The following is a 20,448-nucleotide window of genomic DNA, read 5'->3' as shown; positions in this document are numbered from 1 at the left end:
AGATGTAGGATCTTGATGTGAACTATATTGGTCACGGCAAAAATCATCTGTAGTTATTAGCTGGCCAAAAGTAGGTTACATGAAAAGTGCGATACTGTTAATTTAACAGTGTGTTAGTGTATTTTCAGTGAATTTATGTAAATCACAAATTTCATCTGCATTTCCTATGGTGCAGGAAAATTCTCAGCAACAAAAGTGATCAAATTAAGATACACTTGTAGGATGAGATTACTTAATACAATTTCAGACAACTCCTACTGAGAAACTGATGGTTGAGGTTGTCCGATTCTTTTTTCCAGGTACACCAGCTGCTCTTGACTATTGACTTCAACCTGCTCGTTTCTCCTACTGCCCATAGTTTCTTGTCAAGAGATTCCTACCTCCAATGGTTCCAATCGACACTCATGTCACTAGCTACAATAGTGACATCTACTGGACAATAACGTTGGAAAATGTACACAAATGAAGAAAAATTTCATATTTCATTATTTATTTGGATAAATATTCAACTCTCGACCACATGGACATCAACGGCATGCGAGAATAGGAGTGACAGTCCATTAAGTCAGTATTGACAGTACAACATGTATTAGAGCTAGACACATCTAGTAGAAACAGTCAGAAGAGTTTAAAGGAATAGGCACACAGAAGTTCAGCTGAATATGGTTTCATAGCCTACAGCAGGGTTCCCCAACTGGCGGTAGTTTTATTTGCCCCCCCCCCCCCCCCAAGCTCTGAGCAAAAAAAACTAATATATACATTATTTTTTTTCATTGTTGAACATAGACTGTACAAACACAATAAAAACAGCTCCAAGTGATTTTAATTTAAGAACGGTTTGCAAGGTTTGAAATGATGTTTGTTTTAGTCAAACATATTCTTGCGGTCAATTTGCAGACTACAAATTTGTAATTATGTTCCGCCCCCCCCCCCCGACCATACGCTCACGATAACAATCAGCCCCCAGCTGAATCTAGTTGATGATCCCTGCACTACAGTATACAACATGAACAATCTAAAGTAAAATACAGACATAATAAAACCAACAAACATGTAGGAAGGCTGGTGAGAAACTTAGTATGCAAGATTTTAATTATGAGAACTCAGAGGAAACTAATACTCATTACAAATGGAGAATAAATAGATGTTCGCATCGTGAGAGAACGGACAAACAGTGTACAAGGAAAACCTAAAATGGTGGATAGATACATTCATGGATTGTAGATACTCACATTCACGGTAATATTTAACAGTATAGCAGTTACATGTACATAAGTATTCCTGACTTGGATAGACAGCAAAAAATACAACTGTGGCTTTAATGCACATCAACGCAGCGTTACATTATTTATAACAACCTGGAAGCACCATAACTGAGATATCCATGCGAATTACAGTCAAGTTGTGGTTAGCTTCGATCACTGTTTGTGCTCTAATTTTAGATCAAGTTATTTTACAACTTCTTGCATTTGAGTCACTGACGGCATTTTAAAACAGACATTCACATTTCACATATTTGTTGGTTAGCTGTCTCCTTTGTTCATTGTTGCATATAAAAGGTTCCCTATGAAAAAGCATATTTGATTACAAGTGCAATACAAGTGATATTTTAGCCACTTCATTTCAACAACTAGAGGACAAGGGACAAACTATAAAATAGTAAGTGAGCAATTTTAGATTTTTCTTTCTAAAAAATTTAATATATTTGAACTGTAACACTTAAAAATAGTACACTGACGGTTTTCCTGCAATCAAAACATATACATAAATATAACTATGTACAAACTCACAAAATACAAATGACTTCTGCACCCAAGTTGAGAACATTTTAAATGCCAGTATGGTTATCAGATATACACCATTTTACACTTTCTTCTGTTGTTCCAAGTCCCTATCACCAAAATAAACAAAGGCTCTCCCACATTAAGTTGTTCGACCTGTTTGTTGTCAATAAAAACTGGTTTGTTGTCAATAAAGATAATATTTTGGAATGCTATGGGTTGAAGTCGTTTTCGAGCCAAACGACCGTGAACTGTGTTTACACTAAACTACTAAGTACCATTAGACCACAGCTCAATATATAGCGCTACCTCAAAGTGATGCTCCAAAGGCTTTGCATAATATAACCCAGTAGTTTTGAAAGAAGTGATCACGAGCCAAAACGGGTCACTGAAGATTGTGCACAATTGTGTACAATGTCATCGTACAATATGTTACGAATTTCTAAGTGCTTAAGATCTAGGACTGCATCTTTAAGGCTTGTGCAACTGGGGCATCAATGCATTCTGTGGCTCCCGAGGGCCCAATGTGATTGTAGAACAGGGAGAACTAACACATTCCATTCCATACTGCATGTGCCCATCTATTACAAGACTTTGGGCTTTTGCCATCATTTGACTGGCTCTCTTTCTCTGTGTATTACAGTATCTACACACAGCTGTTCCTTCTACCATGCTGAAATTATAGAAACGTAGAGATTCAAATAGTGGTCCTTTTAACACGTCTTGACTGCAGTGTGTGTGAGCATTTTCCTATTAGACGGATATGAATTTGTACATATTGGTCAATGATAACCCTGTACTATAAGCAGCGCCTTACTGTACCCAAAATCCCCATTCTGAGAAGTTTGTCCTGAACTCAATACTGACAATTGCTTCACGCGAAGAGACAGACTAAAACTGTTGTTCTGAACAAAACAAAGAAGCACCACAGCACAGTGATATCCACTAACAAGTACAGCGAATGAATGAGACGCATTGAAACAAATTAGTTCAACATCATCTGGAAATAAAAAAGTGCGTTGTTGATTTTTCAGAATAACTTCCTACCAAAAACATTCTCCATGACATGCAAGTAAGAAGCACTTTCCCCCAAGTTTTCATAGACAAAGCTAATTAACGTCTGGTTTGCCTTACTTGGCACAATGCAAATTACTTACACACAATGAAGAATAAGGTAAGTTCTTAGGCTTCAAGCTTCCACCAAGTCGATGGCTTTCTACTGCAACCTTGTTTGCATCCAAAATGGCACCTAATTCCCTATGTAGTGCACTATGTTCGGCGGTCAAAAGTAGTGCACTATATAGGGAATAGGCTGCGATTTTGGAGAAAGTGAAAAGGACGTGTTCCTTGTTAAGTGCACATAATGAGTCAACAGCCTTTCTGTAGAACAGGCTCAAAACTACGGGATTATTATCAGTAAAATGGCATGTCATTGTTCCTAAGGCATTGGTTCTTGGTTAGCTGTGCTTTTCCCCTGCATGTCTTGAACAGGCCCGCCCTGTGTGGAGACTATTGCACATCGATAAGGTCCACAGGAATCTCCCTCCCCATTCAAGTCTGCTTCGATCAAAGTTATCCATTACTACAGAGCTCAGATCAGATTACGCTCCCCAAGCCCTAACCTTCACCATTAGGGGTGGGAAACATAAACTGACACTAGATTAGTGTCTAGGGGTAACTTGGTACTAATGACTACCCGGGTCCACCTGTTCAGGCCCAGCGGCCGCTGGACACGAAGCTGCGGCTGAAGGAGTAGCTGGTCTCTGAGTTCTTCTGTTTCCCCCAGGCTCCGAAGGGAACCACGATAATGGTGCTGTTGTCCTCTGAGCCGTACTGAAGCGCCTGGGAGAGGAGACACCGCCACTAATAATGAACATTTGTCTCAATGTTTAACTGTTTCTTTAAATAGCCAGGAGACATATTTATTTGACAATCCATTGAGATTATTATACAGTGCCATGGAGTTCCTTTGAACTCATTAATTTGCTAGACTTACATTACATATCTCTGCTTCAACAATTTCAAAAATCCCTGCTGCTCTTTGGGATAGATGTTACCCCTACACCCTAAGTCAGTGTTTCCTAAACTCAGTCCTTGGGACCCCAAGGGGTGCACGTTTTGGTTGTTGCCCTAGCACTACACAGCTGAATCAAATAACCAACTAATCATCAAGCTTTGATCATTTCAATCAGCTGTGGGCAAAAAACAAAACGTGCACCCCTTGGGGTCCGGAGGACTGAGTTTGGGAAAAGCTGCCCTAGGGGCTGTGGTGGCTCAAAGTGACCACCCTACCTGCTCTGAGATCCTCTGGGCGGCCTCTTTGGGGTCGTGGCACTGGTTGATGACATCACAGATCTCCTGGCTGTTCATGATGAAGTTGATGCCGTCTGTGGTCAGCGCCAGGAACGAGTCGTGGACGTGATGCAGCTAGAAAAAAAATTATGTTAATACCTTATTGTCAGATGTCTACAGACAGACCATGACACAAGCCAGACATTAAGCCAGACAGGCTCCAGTGATAGAGGAAACACATTTGCCCGCCGGAGCTTAATCTGTCATTGTTCTGCGCACCCGCAGGCTAAAGACGTGATAAACCCTGCCAAGATGACCCAAACACCTCGGGGCCCAAGATGACCCAAACACCTCGAGGTACAAAATGACCCAAACTGAGTGACAGACAAGGGCTAATTCCAACCTATTCCCCATCCAGTGGACTACTTTTGTCCAGCCCTGTGTGGATCTGGTCAAAATGAATGCACAATATTAGGTTCTGGTAGAGCTGGGTGATATGGACAAAAATCCATATGATGATAAATGTACTACATTTTCACGACAACAATAAATTGAATGATAAGTTTATAACAATGTGCACCAGTTACTTTTTTACATTACCCTTAAAACTACTACTACTACTTTCAATGTTCTGGCCATCACTGTCCCGTTAGCAATAGCCCATATTAGCAGAGTTATTTTATTTCAAACGTCATATTCCTCTAGTAACTGCTACTTATCGTTGTTATCAATATCAGTAACTTGTCCTCCAGAAATGGTCGGTGTCGATAATTGTCAGTTTATCTTCCCAGCTCTAGGTCCAGGTCAAAAGTAGTGCACTTCATAGGGAATAAAGTGTAATTTGAGATGTATACACTCTGATACTGCACAGTAGATCATTTCTCTGAGGTGGTGACAGCAGACACTCACTGATATTCTCTTGGTCTCTGGCTCAGCGATCACCCCGGTGCTCTTGAGGTCAAAGTCCCCGATGGCGCGTGTCATGGCTAACCTGCCGTTGACGTGGGGTTGCCCCAGACTGTTCCAGGTCACCCAGCCACCGCTCTTCTTTATCCTGGAGGTAGAGACAGACAGACAGGTGGTTTTAAAGCACGGTAGAGGGCTCTTAAATGACTTACGTAGAATTGTTCAAACTTATAGTAAGATCTTAATCCATAGTACTTAGCACATTTCTATTAGTGTCCGATGTGATGGATAAAGCATGCCTCCTGCGACTCCCAACCTTACAGCTACCAACAAATGAATATCAGATCAAGTCTTTCTCGAGCCTGGATATCTGCCGTACCTCTCCTTCTCGTCCTTCCTCTCGGGGGTGTGGTCCGAGGTGAGTTTGAGGGCCTTGGCCTTGCGGCAGAGCATGGCACGGCTGTCCCCCACGCTTCCCACCACCAGCTCTATACCATCCCTCAGCAGGGCCACCGTGGCCGTGGAGCCAGCGCTCACCACTACACCAGGAAGTAGAGGGAAACACGTCAGGGGGGCAAACACATCTGAAGACCACACACACAACTGTAAGGCCAGACACACACAGCTAACAAGCAACACACAGAGCTGACAATCATCATATTATGGTAAACTTGTTTCTCAAAACACACAATGAATTATTCAGATACATGCTCAAAATGTATTCTCACACATTCACAGCATAGGTGGCACGTGACACACACTCACGAGTCATACTCAACAACATGAGAACAGAATGGAGGGGGAGGTTACTAGTCTAAACAAAAAGAATGGCTGAAGAGAGACAGAGAGAGTCAGACAGACATGCATGTCAGACTGTTTTAGGGTTACAGAAACAGAATGAGAGCAACTACAATACAGTCAGTGGAACTTTGGATCTCTGACCAGTGGTGTCATACAAAAATGTCAAGTTACAATGAGTGACCTAATATACAGTCCTATATACAGTGTACTGGCCCATGGCAGAATACAGAAAGCAGCAGTGACAGACATGCATCCTTTAGAATCAGATAGCGCTTATCAGGACTATCACCATGGTGATCAAATATATAGGTGAGAGCTCTAGGCTAATGCCTCTCAATAATTAAGTGTATAACACTTCAAATTTCACAACTAAGTTTCTATGTGTCATGTTTTGTACACATGGTGATTTGTGTTTTGTTCCCTCTTGGGTGTCCTTAGCAACCATTTGCATGGTAACAGCCTACAGTTTCTGATTTTACAATGATCCTTATACAGCTGTTCAAATCAACTTGTGTGAGAGAAATAGAAAAGGAGAGAGGAGAGAGAAAGATGAGGAACCTTCCAGTAGTCCAGGATAGGACCCGCTGGACTCTCCATTATCTAGCCCCCCTTCTCCTTCCATAAAGGTGCCTGGTGCCTCCAGCTCTTAGCTGGCTCCGCTGCTGTCGTAAATAACATGCACACACACACACAGGGCATATTGGGACATTTCACGCCGTCTGTGGCTGACATTTTGGCCACACACTCAAGCTAAACTGATTGACTGTCACCATCTTGGCGGTTAAACTAGGCCTTTCTCAGAGAAAACGGTTGATATTCTATGACTGCTAACATCTGGGTCTCCAGGCGACCTTTACAAAAGAAAATTGCTGCCAAAGGAACTGAAGGTAAACTTGATCAAGTATCTTGGAAGGGTGCATGCACTACAAGAGGACAACCCTGATTCTTATCTGCAGGGCATCCAGTGGAGTTGTTTGTTTAGAATGCTTGTCTGCCACAAGCATGTCCTAACCTGTGCTTTGCAGTCTGAGAAAGGTGACCCTGGGTATTAATGTTTAGCTTTCACAGCACTGGAGGCAGTGACTGAAAATTCACGTTAGCTCCATTTAGGATCGGTTAAGTCATCATAGCTCTTGGCAGAGCAGTCACATTGATAAGTTAGGCTATTCATTAATATTTCAGCACAAGCTAATCTAAAGACTTTAGCTTCAAAACTGGGTGAAGTTTAACATAAAAACAAAAACTCAGTGCGGTCTACGTACATTGTCAGTACAGAGAGAGTCTATCTACATTGTCAGTACAGAGAGAGTCTATATACATTGTCAGTACAGAGACAGTCTATCTACATTCCCTGACGTGTAACATCACAGATGGAACCTACCATGAGGGAAGAAGTGGAGGTGTCTTGCCAAGGCTTTGTCCAGCTCAAGGAATGCTTTAGTAAGAACAACTTCCAGATTGTCCTCCTCTGCTACAAGATCCCTGAAATAACACCAAAACACATTCAATCAATCAGATTCATTACCTGCCATCTCAATGGTCTCAGCCTGACCTCTTAAGAGATTTTGCAAGTATAAAAAGGATAAAAACTAAATTGAAGTGCATTTTTTTCCCAGTCCATTCAACAAACATTAGGCCCTAAACTGATCCTACAGGCCAATGCCCTGACTAAACACAGATCATAAAACCCAGCCAGATGACTTACTTAATGTACTTCTCCATGTACTTGTCGCAGAAGTCTGCCGCCTCAGGCCCTCCGTGGCCGTCGAACACGGCAAAGTAGAGGATATTGTCTGTCATCTGGGAGACCTGGAAGCGGTCCTCGTTCTCCCGCCGGTGGCCGATGAGCGAGGCGCAGCCCACCTTGGACAGGCTGACCTTGGGGATGGGCTTGCCGTACTTGATGGAGGGCGACAGGTTGATGGGCTCGTCTATGCGGTTGTCCCAGATGCCAAACGAGTCCCAGGTGGTAGGCTTGCCGCTGCTGTCCGGGTCGAAGCGCGTGTTGCTGGCCCGCAGCAGGCCCAGGTGGAGAGGCCGTTGGAGGGGGAGGTCATCCTGCAGGGGTAGGACACTCACTAGGGCTGTCTGGAGGAAACCCCTTTGTCGCATGGCCTGAGTCCCCCCCGACCGGGCCAGGTGGATGAGAGCGGAGGCTGACATGTTCACCAACCCAGCAAAAGCAGCAGACGATTCCTCGCGGGGAGAGAGATCCTCTGGCCAACAACACAGGTTACCCTAGAGCAGAGTCTTCTGGACTGCAAATAGGCTAACAATTGGGGAAGAATGATAGATGGCTATTAGATTGAATGTCAGCTTTCCTAAGCCTGCTGTGTTCTGCCAGCTATAGAGCGGCTGCGTTCCAATAGATGTCATGGGAATGGATGGTGGCTGGATTGATATTTCTATGTTTGTTGATGCAGGATACTCTCTCTGTCTTCCTGTGTCTCTCGACTCCATACAACAGAAAATACATGTGAAATAGCCTACTTAATTAAATCAAATGTTCTTCTCTATTCCATATGTAGGCCTAGCCACATCTTAAGATAGGTTACGTGGAACTTTATAGTGCAGTTTTAAGGCCTCGGTCATCATTGGTCTAACATGCCAAGCTGTAAGTGTCAGGGTGCTTCACTTGCTGTGTTGCCGACATTTCTTCTTTGTCACACCTGTCCTGAAGCATTCTGAACATTTGTCAGAATCAGTTGATAAAATAATGCAGTTCACTTATCGTTAACTGGTGCAGCTAAAGAGCATGAACACTAGACAGGAGTCAACAGCACTTGTTAATTTATTACAGCTGAATTAATAAATATCTAATTATTCAAAATATTTCAGAAGGCTCATTAACAGGCATGCACAAAAGTATACATAGATTGAAAAAAATAAATAATGATTGACAATGTTAACGTTAGTCCATTACGGCAGCGAATTTTTCTAATGTCAACACAAACTTGACCAACGCGCATGACGCAACACCATATCCCATAATGAACAAGCTAGCTTGCTAACTAGCAACCAAACAAGCTACTGCTTGGCTAACGTTAGTTAGATAGCTGCAGTGCTGTGCATAATGTTAACTAATAGTTTCGCCAACGACCCCTGTTTATTTCATCACACTAACATTAAATAGTAAGGATAGACGATAAAGTATTCCTAATTTGACACTATTGTTTAGCTCATTTGCTAGGTAGAGCTATGCTAACAGCAGCTAGCAAAATAATTCATGATTTGCGCAGCCTATCTCCCGCCCTTGGACAACAATCACATTTCTTCGGTATTTCTCTGCAGAAAATGTTGTATTCTTACCTTTAACTCTTTACAACGTCTTCGTATATGTTGCAAAAGCTGCACAGCGTACAGTTAAATTAATCAACAGTGTCCGTGTGTTGAGTGCTGAACGATATCAAACAAGAAGAGGAACTGCGCCTGTCACCCGCGCAGCGCGAATCAGCATGCTGGAAACATTTACGCCTCCCTCCCACCCGGTTGTCACTAGTTACCACAGCCACAAAGTCATTGGCTAAAATGAATGAAAACAGAAAATAGCTTTTTGGTCTTAATTTAAGGTTATGGTTAGGTATGAGGATAAGGTTAGGGAAAGGTTTAAAGTCAGATCTTAAGAATATAAATTGTAGAAATAGTTGGGGTTTAGACACAATTATGACTTTATGGATGTGGTAACTAGTAGCTCACTCTCTCTCTCACACACACACACACACACACACGTAGAGCCCAATATAGCCAACCTATGTGGACTACACTTTAGTCATCAGTCAATCATCACATCATCATGTTCTGCTGGGGAGACGGTTCGAGTGGACAGTTTGGTCTAAACTTTGAGAATGTGTCTGTTCCGATAGCAGGGAATATATTCTCTGATAAAGTCACAGAAATAGTTTGTGGGGAGCAACACACTTTATTTCTCACGGTAGATGGCAGGATCCTATCATGCGGGCGCAACTCAAAGGGACAACTTGGTAGACAGACGAAAAGAGATTCAAAACTACCAGGTAATAGATCATTTAATTATATCTGACTATTTGGGTGCAAGGATCGCTATGTAGGCTAGTTCAGATTAAAGCGCTGCTAAAAGGATGCTTGCTTCTGAATTATTTTATTCTTTATCATTATGGTAACATTTTCTGTAAACTATATTGTTCATAATTACAGATTATATTAAAATGTGTAGTAGCCAATATTTAGCCTAGTGAACTTTACCACAACTTTCAGAAATTGGTACGCTATCCCTCAATAAAACTACAACATCGGCTCACAGTTTCGTTTCAGTTTCGTTTCTCCATCCAAATCAGAGGAACGAAGGTGAACTGTTGCTATGTTCACAGGCATCATAAACAAATTATTAAAGTCAATCAAAACAATTGCACACCTCGGTGAACTCATTTATCATCAGGGTGTTAAACTGGCCTAGTGGCACCAGGGAATCCAAATGTAATGGTATTTAACCCTTTCCAAGACATGGGACTTCCAAATCAAACTGTGTTCTACCCGTTTCAGCCCCAGTGGAGGGTCTGGGGGCAGTGGTCTCTGTGGCTTGTGGTCAGGACCACTCTGTAGCTGTGTGCGCGTCAGGACAGGTCTACTCCTGGGGGGCAGGGGGTGAGGGACAGCTGGGCATCGCCCTTACTACTGTCTCCAAAGTCCCCAGGCCAAGGCAAGGAAACCTCAACTTCAACTTGAAATAGATCTTGATAGTGAAATATCATCCATGATTTACATTGTCAAGTAATGAGAGCTCTCTTCGATTCCACTGATCACTAACAAAGACAATATGTACTACATGTCTTCTTTTTTCTCACAGACCAGTTCCAATACCTTCGCCCTTGCCGATAACAGTGATACAGGTTGCTTGTGGAAATTCCCATTCTTTGGCCCTGACTAAAGGTATAACATACTGTACCTACTGATGTATCTCACACAGACTACATTCCATCTAAACTATGATAACCACATGCATCAGTTAGACTACACTTAGAAAAAATATGCTGTCTTGAACCTAAAAGGGTTATTCAGCAGTGAGATGATATTTACACAATTGGTTAGGAAAGAATGTAACTCTGGAATTGTTGTGATGTAATGGAATATGTAATTTCTTTGTCTTCTACAGGAGGACAGGTGTTCTCATGGGGTCTGAACAGTCATGGACAGCTGGGCCTGGGGAAGGGAGTCCATCTGCAGCCCATACCTTCCCTGGTGCTCTCCCTCACTGGAGTGCCAGTGACCCAGGTAGCAGCCGGAGGAACCCACACTCTGGCCCTCACCCTCCCAGGCCTGGTCTACTGCTGTGGGGCGAACAGGGCTGGGCAGCTGGGACTCAACCGTGTGGATGAGAAAGGTACTACGGCACTCTACCTCACTTCGTACGCTACTTGTATAAAAAGTTAATTTGAACTTGGATTCCTTTGTTATAACTACTAAGTCATTTTACAGATGTATTACAATGAGTGGGAACATTGCATGATGCTTGTATGATGCTTGTTCCCCCTGCCAGGCCGGTTCAACATCTGTGCTGTGCCTGCTCTCAGAGTCTTGGGGGTTTCCTTCATCAGCTGTGGAGAGGCGCATTCTGCTGTTCTCACCAAGGTATCATACTATTACTGTGGAGAGGGACACTGCTGTTCTCACCAAGGTATCATACTATTACTGTGGAGAGGGACACTGCTGTTCTCACCAAGGTATCATACTATTACTGTGGAGAGGGACACTGCTGTTCTCACCAAGGTATCATACTATTACTGTGGAGAGGCACATTCTGTTGTTCTCACCAAGGTATCATACTATTACTGTCTTTTTACTGAAGGCTCCAAGGGAGAAGTTGGTGTGAAAGGAGACAAATCCGACAGCAGTTCATTAAGTTCATAAAAAGTATTTAATGTCCTAAACAGTGGGCCCACTGGGAGATAGTTCTGCACACAAAGTCAGCATCCTCTGGAAGATACAATTCATCACATATTAGTAAATAAAGCCAGTTATACAAAATTACCTTGAACAGAGGTGAAAAACAAACGATCAAGTGTCTGGATACACAATGAACCATACAAGTTGTTATCTGAGTGCATGAATACAGTCTCATACTAAATGAGAAGTTACAGTTTATTACAGAATAGAAAGTCACAGGTTATACAGAATATGTCCTGATTATGGCTGTTAATATAGATCGAGCCTCAGAGCTACCAGAGTAAAGGTCATTCCAGTGTCGACCCTTCAATACTATTATACTGTCTCTTTAAGAAGTGATTAGGGCCCTGACCTGACCAGACCAGGAACAACTCTGGGACTTGACATGTAACAACTGGTTCTGGTTCTTTGTGGTCTTTAGGGTGGACAGGTGTTCACCTTTGGGGAGGGAAGCCGAGGCCAGCTTGGGCACAACGCATCAGCTAACGAACTCCTACCCAAACTGGTAGAGAGTATGGATGGACTGGTCTCACAGATAGCATGTGGCAGGTAATGACCAACAGCATAATGCTACTTATACACACATATAATAAACAGATAGGAAACCAACCTTGAACATTCTCAGTCTGACTGTGTTTTTGTCTTACTGTAACTCTGCCAGCCATCACACCCTGGTGCTGGGGTCCTCAGGTCAACTCTGGGCCTTTGGCAGTGGGGTCAAAGGTCAGCTTGGGACTGGCAACACAGAGGGCTGCTTGCGACCCACCTCAGTGCTGCTGAAAGGGGCTTCTGGTGGGGCAGAGACAGTCGTACTCAACGGTACCAGATACAATGTCTATTTAATTGTCTTGTCTTCTATTCTATTTTGTATTTGATTCTATTAAATTATATAATGCAGCTACATACTGACTCTGTAGTGTTTGGGTGACTGAATTAGAACACATACATAACGAGACTTGATGTCCCTACAACCTCTTCTTTTCTTTTTTTACCAGACATGAAGATATCAGTGGGATGGAATTCAAACTTCATTTACACCGCTGAGGTGATGTTTCTGACCTTTTATACCTCAATAATAGGGAGTCAGGAACATTCTAAATTTATCAAGCAGCTAATTCATGTTTGAGATATTTTAATTCATTATATTGCTTTATCTGCCTTTGTAGAGTTCTGAAAGAGAACAGCCAATCGGGAGGTTAGATGAAGCCAAGCTGCAAAAATGGCTGACGATGAAGCAAGGAAATGCAGAGGCTCAAAGGTTAATTTATTATTTACATTGAATATTAAAACATACAATCAACCGTAGACAAAGGTTCTTTGTTAGTTTAAAACATTTTTTCTAGCAAACTCAAAATGAAATTTAAAAAAACTATTTTTTTTAAAGTTGTATTTCTTATAGTATAATTGTACTGAAACATAAAATGTGTCCAAATTTGTTCCAACAGAGAAATATCCTTGATGTTCTCAACAAGTTCAAGTCTTGTGGCCAGTTTCACCAAAGCCAGGTAAGCGATTTTAAAATGGAAGGTTTGGATAGTTTATAATGAACACTGTGTGTGTACAGTATGTTGTGTCAATGATAATACTATACCCATGCTATTCCCTCTACCAGTGAGTCTCCATCAACTAAAGCTGTAGGAGCTTTGAGAGTGGACCTAGAGGCTGCTAGCCAGGCTTTTGATCAGCTCTTCAACATCCCATGGATCAGGAAATCAGCTAAGATTAACTCACTCTTCAAAGACTTAAACAAATATCAACAATATATTAAATATCAATATATATTTTGAATGGAGGATCATGACAGCATAATGTAACTCTCTTCATGTCTATATATATTCTCCATACAGGTAAATATATTGCCACTGGTGGACACTCTTCGCTGTTCAGCAGCTGTCATCAAGTCACCAGAGATCTTTATGATAGTACCCACAATCCCTCTTCTCCACGATGACCAGAATGTCATGAACATGGTCATGGCTTTAGCAATAGTTATCGATGAGGATCTGAATGAAACGCCCATGAAAATTTTAAGTAAATAACATCTGACCTTTTCAGTTTATCAGCAAATTTGGCATCAGTATCTTTTTGCAGAATTGTATTATAATAGAAGCATAGCTGACACTGTGACACATTACCATATATTATAAGATCTTATTTTTTTTGCACAGGCAATATAATTTACATATTTGGGACTTGTATTCTTGTACCATCTTATAGAAGAGTGGTGGTCCTCAATGGAGACAAACATCATGACTAAGCACATTCTGATGTGGAAGAATGCCCTGTCATTCATACTGATGAACGGTCTTCTGGCTACCCACAACCCCGGAGTCAAATTCCTGCTGGAAGCCCTCAAGTACCTCCACAGAGTCAGTGTTTGTGTCAATCATTTTTATAATCCTCCTGACCATTTTCTGTAGGTGCTGTCTGTCAGTATAGTTGATCATGCCCTAACAAACTTCATATTGTGAACTGTTCACTTCCTCATGTGCAAGGGACATGTGCAAATCTATTTTGATGCTGACATTATCTTATGTCAAAGGCAAACAAAAGGGCCGGAAGAACCCAGGAACTTCCAGCCAGTACCTTTTATGTGGAAGAGATCAACGGTAGTGTTATTCTATTGGAGGATGTGAAGCTTTGGCATTTTTGGTCAACAAGGGAGGTAATAAAATAACCAAATCATCTGTAAATTACTAAAATGTTAGAATGATAAAGTGGTGGAATCTGGTTTCACTTGTCCAGTTCTTTCAGTGCAGATTGATGGAATGAGACAACGAGATTGAACCCATGTAGACTATTGAGATGCACTTTCATTTTTCTTTTGTGTCACTTCTAGGACACAGAGGTGACACCAGTCATCTTTTGCCGTTACCCATTTGTGTTGAATCTGATCTCCAAGATGGCGATTTTCAACATTTTTGCACATTTTACAAAGGTATACTGTATTATTCCACTGGCTTCTTTATATCCTTTTATTGAATATTTGTTTTCAAGTATACCATAGCCGACCCAGTGGTTTCCAAAGACCAGTCTGTATATCACTCTAAATAGACCCTGGAGCTGACCCTGTATATAGCTTACTTACTTTCTCGTGTTCTTATTTCAATTTCTTGTGTGTTTATGTTCTACTTAACTTAAAAATGTGTATATATAGTACTACTGATATTGATTATTGCATTGTTGGGAAAATGCAAGCAGGAAAGTTCTTTCACTGTACTTGTGCACGTGACATACATTTTTTTTAAAACTAGTGTATATTTATATATTGCAGGTGGTTCACCAATTCACCCACTTGCTGACAGTGATGTGTCCTTCTGGAATGTTCCGAGACAACCCAGAATCTCCCCCTGCCCCAGTCTTCCAGTTGACCTTAAGGCGCCCGTCACTCATCGAAGACACCTTCAGACAACTGGGTGCTGCAGATCATGACTACTTCCAGAGAGAACTTGTGGTAAAATTATGACAACCTGAATTAGGAAGGACAAATGTTGTTAAAAGCTTTTCACAAGATGATGTTAGAACTAACAATGTTAGGGAGTCTCTATGGGGGTGGCACAGGGTTCAATTCTTGGGCCGACTCTCTTCTCTTTATACATCAATGATGTCGCTATTGCTGCTGGTGAGTCTCTGATCCACCTGTACGCAGACGACACCATTCTGTATACTTCTGGCCCTTCTTTGGACACTGTGTTAACAACCCTCCAGATGAGCTTCAATGCCATACAACTCTCCTTCCGTGGCCTCCAACTGCTCTTAAATGCAAGTAAAACCAAATGCATGCTCTTCAACCGATCGCTGCCTGCACCTGCCCGCCCGTCCAGCATCACTACTCTGGATGGTTCTGACTTAGAATATGTGGACAACTACAAATACCTAGGTGTCTGGTTAGACTGTAAACTCTCCTTCCAGACTCACATTAAACATCTCCAATCCAAAGTTAAATCTAGAATTGGCTTCCTATTTCGCAACAAAGCATCCTTCACTCATGCTGCCAAACATACCCTCGTAAAACTGACCATCCTACCGATCCTCGACTTCGGCGATGTCATTTACAAAATAGCCTCCAACACACTACTCAACAAATTGGATGCAGTCTATCACAGTGCCATCTGTTTTGTCACCAAAGCCCCATATACTACCCACCACTGTGACCTGTACGCTCTCGTTGGCTGGCCCTCGCTTCATACTCGTCGCCAAACCCACTGGCTCCAGGTCATCTACAAGACCCTGCTAGGTAAAGTCCCCCCTTATCTCAGCTCGCTGGTCACCATAGCAGCTCCCACCCGTAGCACGCGCTCCAGCAGGTATATCTCACTGGTCACCCCCAAAGCCAATTCCTCCTTTGGCCGCCTCTCCTTTCAGTTCTCTGCTGCCAATGACTGGAAAGAACTACAAAAATCTCTGAAACTGGAAACACTTATCTCCCTCACTAGCTTTAAGCACCAGCTGTCAGAGAAGCTCACAGATCACTGCACCTGTACATAGCCCATCTATAAATAGCCCAAACAACTACCTCTTCCCCTACTGTATTTATTTATTTATTTAGCTCCTTTGCACCCCAGTATTTCTACTTTGCAGATTCATCTACTGCAAATCTACCATTCCAGTGTTTTACTTGCTATATTGTATTTACTTCGCCACCATGGCCTATTTATTGCCTTTACCTCCCTTATCTCACCTCATTTGCTCACATTGTATATAGACTTATTTTTCTACTGTATTATTGACTGTATGTTTGTTTTACTCCATGTGTAACTCTGTGTTGTTGTATGTGTCGAATTGCTATGCTTTATCTTGGCCAGGTCGCAGAACTTGTTCTCAACTAGCCTAACTGGTTAAATGAAGGTGAAATAAAAATAAAATAAAAAAGAACTCAACCTAAACGCTCTTCTGATGCTTTATCCCTCAGGTTCAGTTTGTGGAGGACATGAAGCTGTCGCTCGTCAACATAAGGGACTTTTTCCTCCATGTGTTTAAAGAGCTGTTGGCATCAGAGTCTGAGATGTTCATGTACAACGACACCAAGACACTGGTCTGGTTCCCTGCCAAGGTAACAACTAGAATTAGGGAATTACGATGTCATTACTGTAGAATAAATCACTGCACTCTCAAGCAAATTCAAATTGGTGAGTAAGAAATGTTAGATTATTCAAAAAATTACCTAAATACATTTAGTCAGTTAATAGCAGAAAAAAAGAGATTCAACCATTACAGTAGTGCCACTGTCTACACTGTATCAATCAATATAGCAGTGTTTACAAGTATAATAACCATCACTCCCTACTCTCCCCCTGATGTACCAAAGTTTTATAATTCACAGCTAAAAGCTGAATTGCAGTATACAGACAACATAATACAACAAAGGAGATAAAAGTTATTTTAAGAAGAATGGTGCCTGCTCTTGTTTATTCTTGATCTCTGCCTTGACTCATGTGCCCCCTACCCTTACTACCAGCCCAGAGTGGAGGAGAAGAGCTACTTCCTGTTTGGTGTCTTGTGTGGCATGGCCCTGTACAACCACAATATTGTATACCTGCCCTTCCCTCTGGCCCTGTTCAAGAAGATGGTGGGGGTCAAGCCCTCACTGGAGGACCTGAGAGAGTTTGACCCTGTTGTGGGAGGGTACGTTTGTATTTTAGAATGTACATTTTAGCTTTGAATTAGTATCCCTTAGAAATTGATTAAAATGTTTCAACATTAATTTATTTTCATTGTAATTGAAGGAGTTTGCGGTACCTCTTGGAGGACTACACTGATGATGATGTTGAAGAAAACCTGGACATGACCTTCACCGTATGTATAATATTGTATTCAAACTTGAGCTGTGAAATATCCCAAGATACAGTATGTGAATAGTGGTAAAACTGTGTATTTTCATCAGGTGATCTGGGATGACCTGAAGGTGGAGCTTGATCCCAAAGAAACAGGAAAATCAGTCACAAGTTTTAACAAGTAAGGCTATAGCAACTTTTACCCCTACAGATGTAAGATCTTAATATGATCCCCCTGTTGCAGGAGAACTTTCCTGCAATACAGGACATTTTAAAAGTGTAGAATATATTTGAGGTTTAAAAAGGCTTCAGACTTGATTTTCCCTTACAAAAAATGTATCAACCCCTACAAAAATGTTAATTAATTATAATCCACATAATAATTCACATTTCCTGTTGCTGCAGGATTATTTTCCTGCTGTAGCAAACTGGCTCACATTACGGTCTATTGTCTGTAATGCATAATACAAGGTGGAAATTTTAGAAGTTAGAAATTACAACAAGCAGGCTTTCTGCTTGTTCTGTTTTCTGTTTTTAAAAATATTAAAATACCATTCATTATTTTGACAGGAAGCAGTTTGTTGATGCCTACGTGAACCTTGCCTTCAACCAATCAGCGGAGAAGGTATTTGAAGAGTTCAGGAGAGGCTTCTTCAAGGTGTGTGACAGGGACGTGGTGGAGTTGTTCCAGCCTGAGGAGCTCAGGGGAGTCATGGTGGGGAAAGAGGACTACGACTGGGACACGCTCAAACAGGTCTATATACAACCATCATTCATTACGGTACTCAGTATGGGGCTGGGTACTGACTTGAGAAATTAGGGCATAAATCAGTCAGTGTTGATGCATTTATATCAATGGGGGATTTGCTTTGATGTTCAAGTTATGGGTACGTATCTCAAGTTAGGACTGGGACTAGGAGATAATGTGTAATACATTGCCTAGCTATACATGGTGCTTTGTGACATACTGTGTGACTTTGAGTGGTGAATCGTTTAAATGACGTGTGAGTTTAATATTGTTTAATTATTGCTGCCATTTGTTTGGTTTGTATGTCCAGAACACTGTGTATGATGGAGAGTACCATGCCAGACATCCCAACATCGTCACATTCTGGGAGGCTTTTGAGGAACTGACAGACGACCAAAAGAAAGCTTTCCTCCGTAAGTATGGCACTAAATTGCTCTCGGTTGAGTAAAACTGGAGGAACCATACAGTCTTTCATAATGCTGGTTCAGGGTTTTGTCTGCATATTTGAACTTCCTGTTCTACAAGAGCATTTACAAACAAAATGTGTCTGAACACATTTGACATTTTAGTAATTTAGCAGACGCTCTTATCCAGAGCGACTTACAGGAGCAATTAGGGTTAAGTGCCTTACTCCAAAGCACAACAACATATTTTTCACCTAGTCGGTTCAGGGATTCAAACCAGCTACCTTTCGATTACTGGCCCAACGCTCTTAATCACTAGGCTACCTGCCGCACAATGACATTCACTACGTTTCTTCCCATTCCATCTACCTTTCACTCTCTCTCCCCTCCTTCTCAGTGTTCCTGACGGGCTGTGATCGCGCTCCCATCCTGGGCATGGACAAGATCCAGATGAAGGTAGCAGTCCTGCAGAATTCTACTGAACTACATTTCCCAGAATCCCTTACCTGCCACTTCCTACTGCTGCTCCCCATCTACCCCTCCAAGGAGATGCTGCTGGCCAGGCTCAAAGAGGCAGTGGCCCACAACAGAGGCTTCTGGAAGGAGTAATGGACACCATATACAGGCTCCTGCTGTGTTCATAATTTCATTCAATATGTTTCTTACATGTCAATATATCTCTTCAGTTTAGCCTAGGATTTTGGTTATAGCCGCCTTCTAGGTTCAGATTTGCCACTTTTTAAAAACTTTTAAATGTTGCCTTTTTCCTTGGCTTTTTCTATTGAAAATGTGAATTGCAAATCTAGGATATGTAGGCCTACATTATTATAGAAAAAACATTCCTTCACTTAATGTCTACTAATTCTGAGTGATATATAAAAATAAATTTTTTATTCAGTAATATACATTCAAGAGCCTACTTATTTATGCATGTTTTCTTTATTGATATAGTGTGGCATTTTATGTAATTCTACAATAGTGTGGCATTTGATGTAATTCTACATGTGTATATCCTTTTTTTCTGGACACGTCTGCATCTTTTGACATATATGTCTGTATCTTGTTTTATTGACGGACTAATTCTTTATGTATCTAATAAATAGAGATGATTAGTTCACCTCAAAGTGTTTTCTTTTATCAATGGGAACTGCTGTCAGCATTTTGATGCAGTGGTGTGGTTTCTCCAACAACGTGCATAACCTTCCCAGCTAGCACATAACGTTCCTAGAACCATATGTTTCTTAGAGCTTGGTGAGAGCGTGGTTGTCCTATGGTTTTGCATACAACTTTCCCATAACGTTTCCTCAGGGTTCTATTTAAATGAATGTTCTCAAATTGTTCAGAGAACAATGTTCTTCCATGGGAATTTCAGGACTTCAGCATAACGTTTTCTACAGTTTCTCATGTTCTATTTAAAGTAATATTCTCAGAACATTAGGGAAACTGTCATAAACATAATTCAAAGGATGTTGGAAGAATGTTATTTAAAAACATATTCCTTTCCGAGCATAAACAAAATTCTATATCTTGTTATGCGTGTTCGGGTGTGTTGGCTGCACCCACTAATTGGCCACACTTGATCTTAATGAGTGCTTGTTTCCTTTGAAATGGGGTCTGTTTGAATAGACTTAAATGAACAGCTTTCTATGAGTTCAAAAAACATGGCATGCATGCTCCATCCTAGTGGTGCAGTGGACTAATTCCATGGCTAGAGAGCAGAGAGATCATGGGTTTGAATCTCACTGACACCATGCAACATTTAAAAATGGTTTGCATGATTAATGCCTAAGCAAATCAATTGTGCTTGGAGTTCAAAACAGTTA

At 41.5% G+C, this 20,448-nt stretch overlaps 2 protein-coding genes across 2 annotated transcripts; one reads left to right on the top strand and one right to left on the bottom strand.

Annotated features, from left to right (window-relative positions):
• Positions 1-1,063: 1,063 nt before the first annotated feature.
• On the bottom strand, positions 1,064-9,202 carry LOC120034922 (protein phosphatase 1K, mitochondrial-like). Its single transcript, XM_038981614.1, has 7 exons — positions 9,090-9,202; positions 7,486-8,049; positions 7,162-7,262; positions 5,359-5,518; positions 4,983-5,127; positions 4,074-4,208; positions 1,064-3,623 (listed from the first exon to the last, which is right to left on the bottom strand). The coding sequence occupies exons 2-7, from the start codon at positions 7,941-7,943 to the stop codon at positions 3,492-3,494; spliced, it is 1,131 nt and encodes a 376-aa protein (XP_038837542.1). The 5' UTR covers positions 7,944-8,049; positions 9,090-9,202; the 3' UTR covers positions 1,064-3,491.
• A 337-nt stretch (positions 9,203-9,539) lies between these two features.
• Positions 9,540-19,743, top strand: LOC120034947 (probable E3 ubiquitin-protein ligase HERC6). Its single transcript, XM_038981659.1, has 23 exons — positions 9,540-9,793; positions 10,299-10,455; positions 10,603-10,685; positions 10,909-11,136; positions 11,293-11,384; positions 12,121-12,248; positions 12,361-12,518; positions 12,695-12,744; positions 12,866-12,957; positions 13,145-13,204; positions 13,312-13,414; positions 13,547-13,730; positions 13,917-14,068; positions 14,242-14,364; positions 14,539-14,637; positions 14,974-15,153; positions 16,612-16,752; positions 17,158-17,324; positions 17,426-17,495; positions 17,584-17,654; positions 18,044-18,227; positions 18,532-18,634; positions 19,023-19,743. Exons 1-23 carry the CDS (start codon positions 9,574-9,576, stop codon positions 19,232-19,234), a joined length of 3,057 nt encoding a protein of 1,018 aa, XP_038837587.1. The 5' UTR covers positions 9,540-9,573; the 3' UTR covers positions 19,235-19,743.
• Positions 19,744-20,448: the final 705 nt, after the last annotated feature.

The sequence above is a fragment of the Salvelinus namaycush genome, chromosome 42, assembly GCF_016432855.1.
Source record: "Salvelinus namaycush isolate Seneca chromosome 42, SaNama_1.0, whole genome shotgun sequence".
In the NCBI taxonomy this organism is placed as follows: Eukaryota; Metazoa; Chordata; class Actinopteri; order Salmoniformes; family Salmonidae; genus Salvelinus; species Salvelinus namaycush.
Note: the sequence above shows the minus strand (reverse complement) of the source record. Positions and strands in the feature narration are given on the sequence as shown.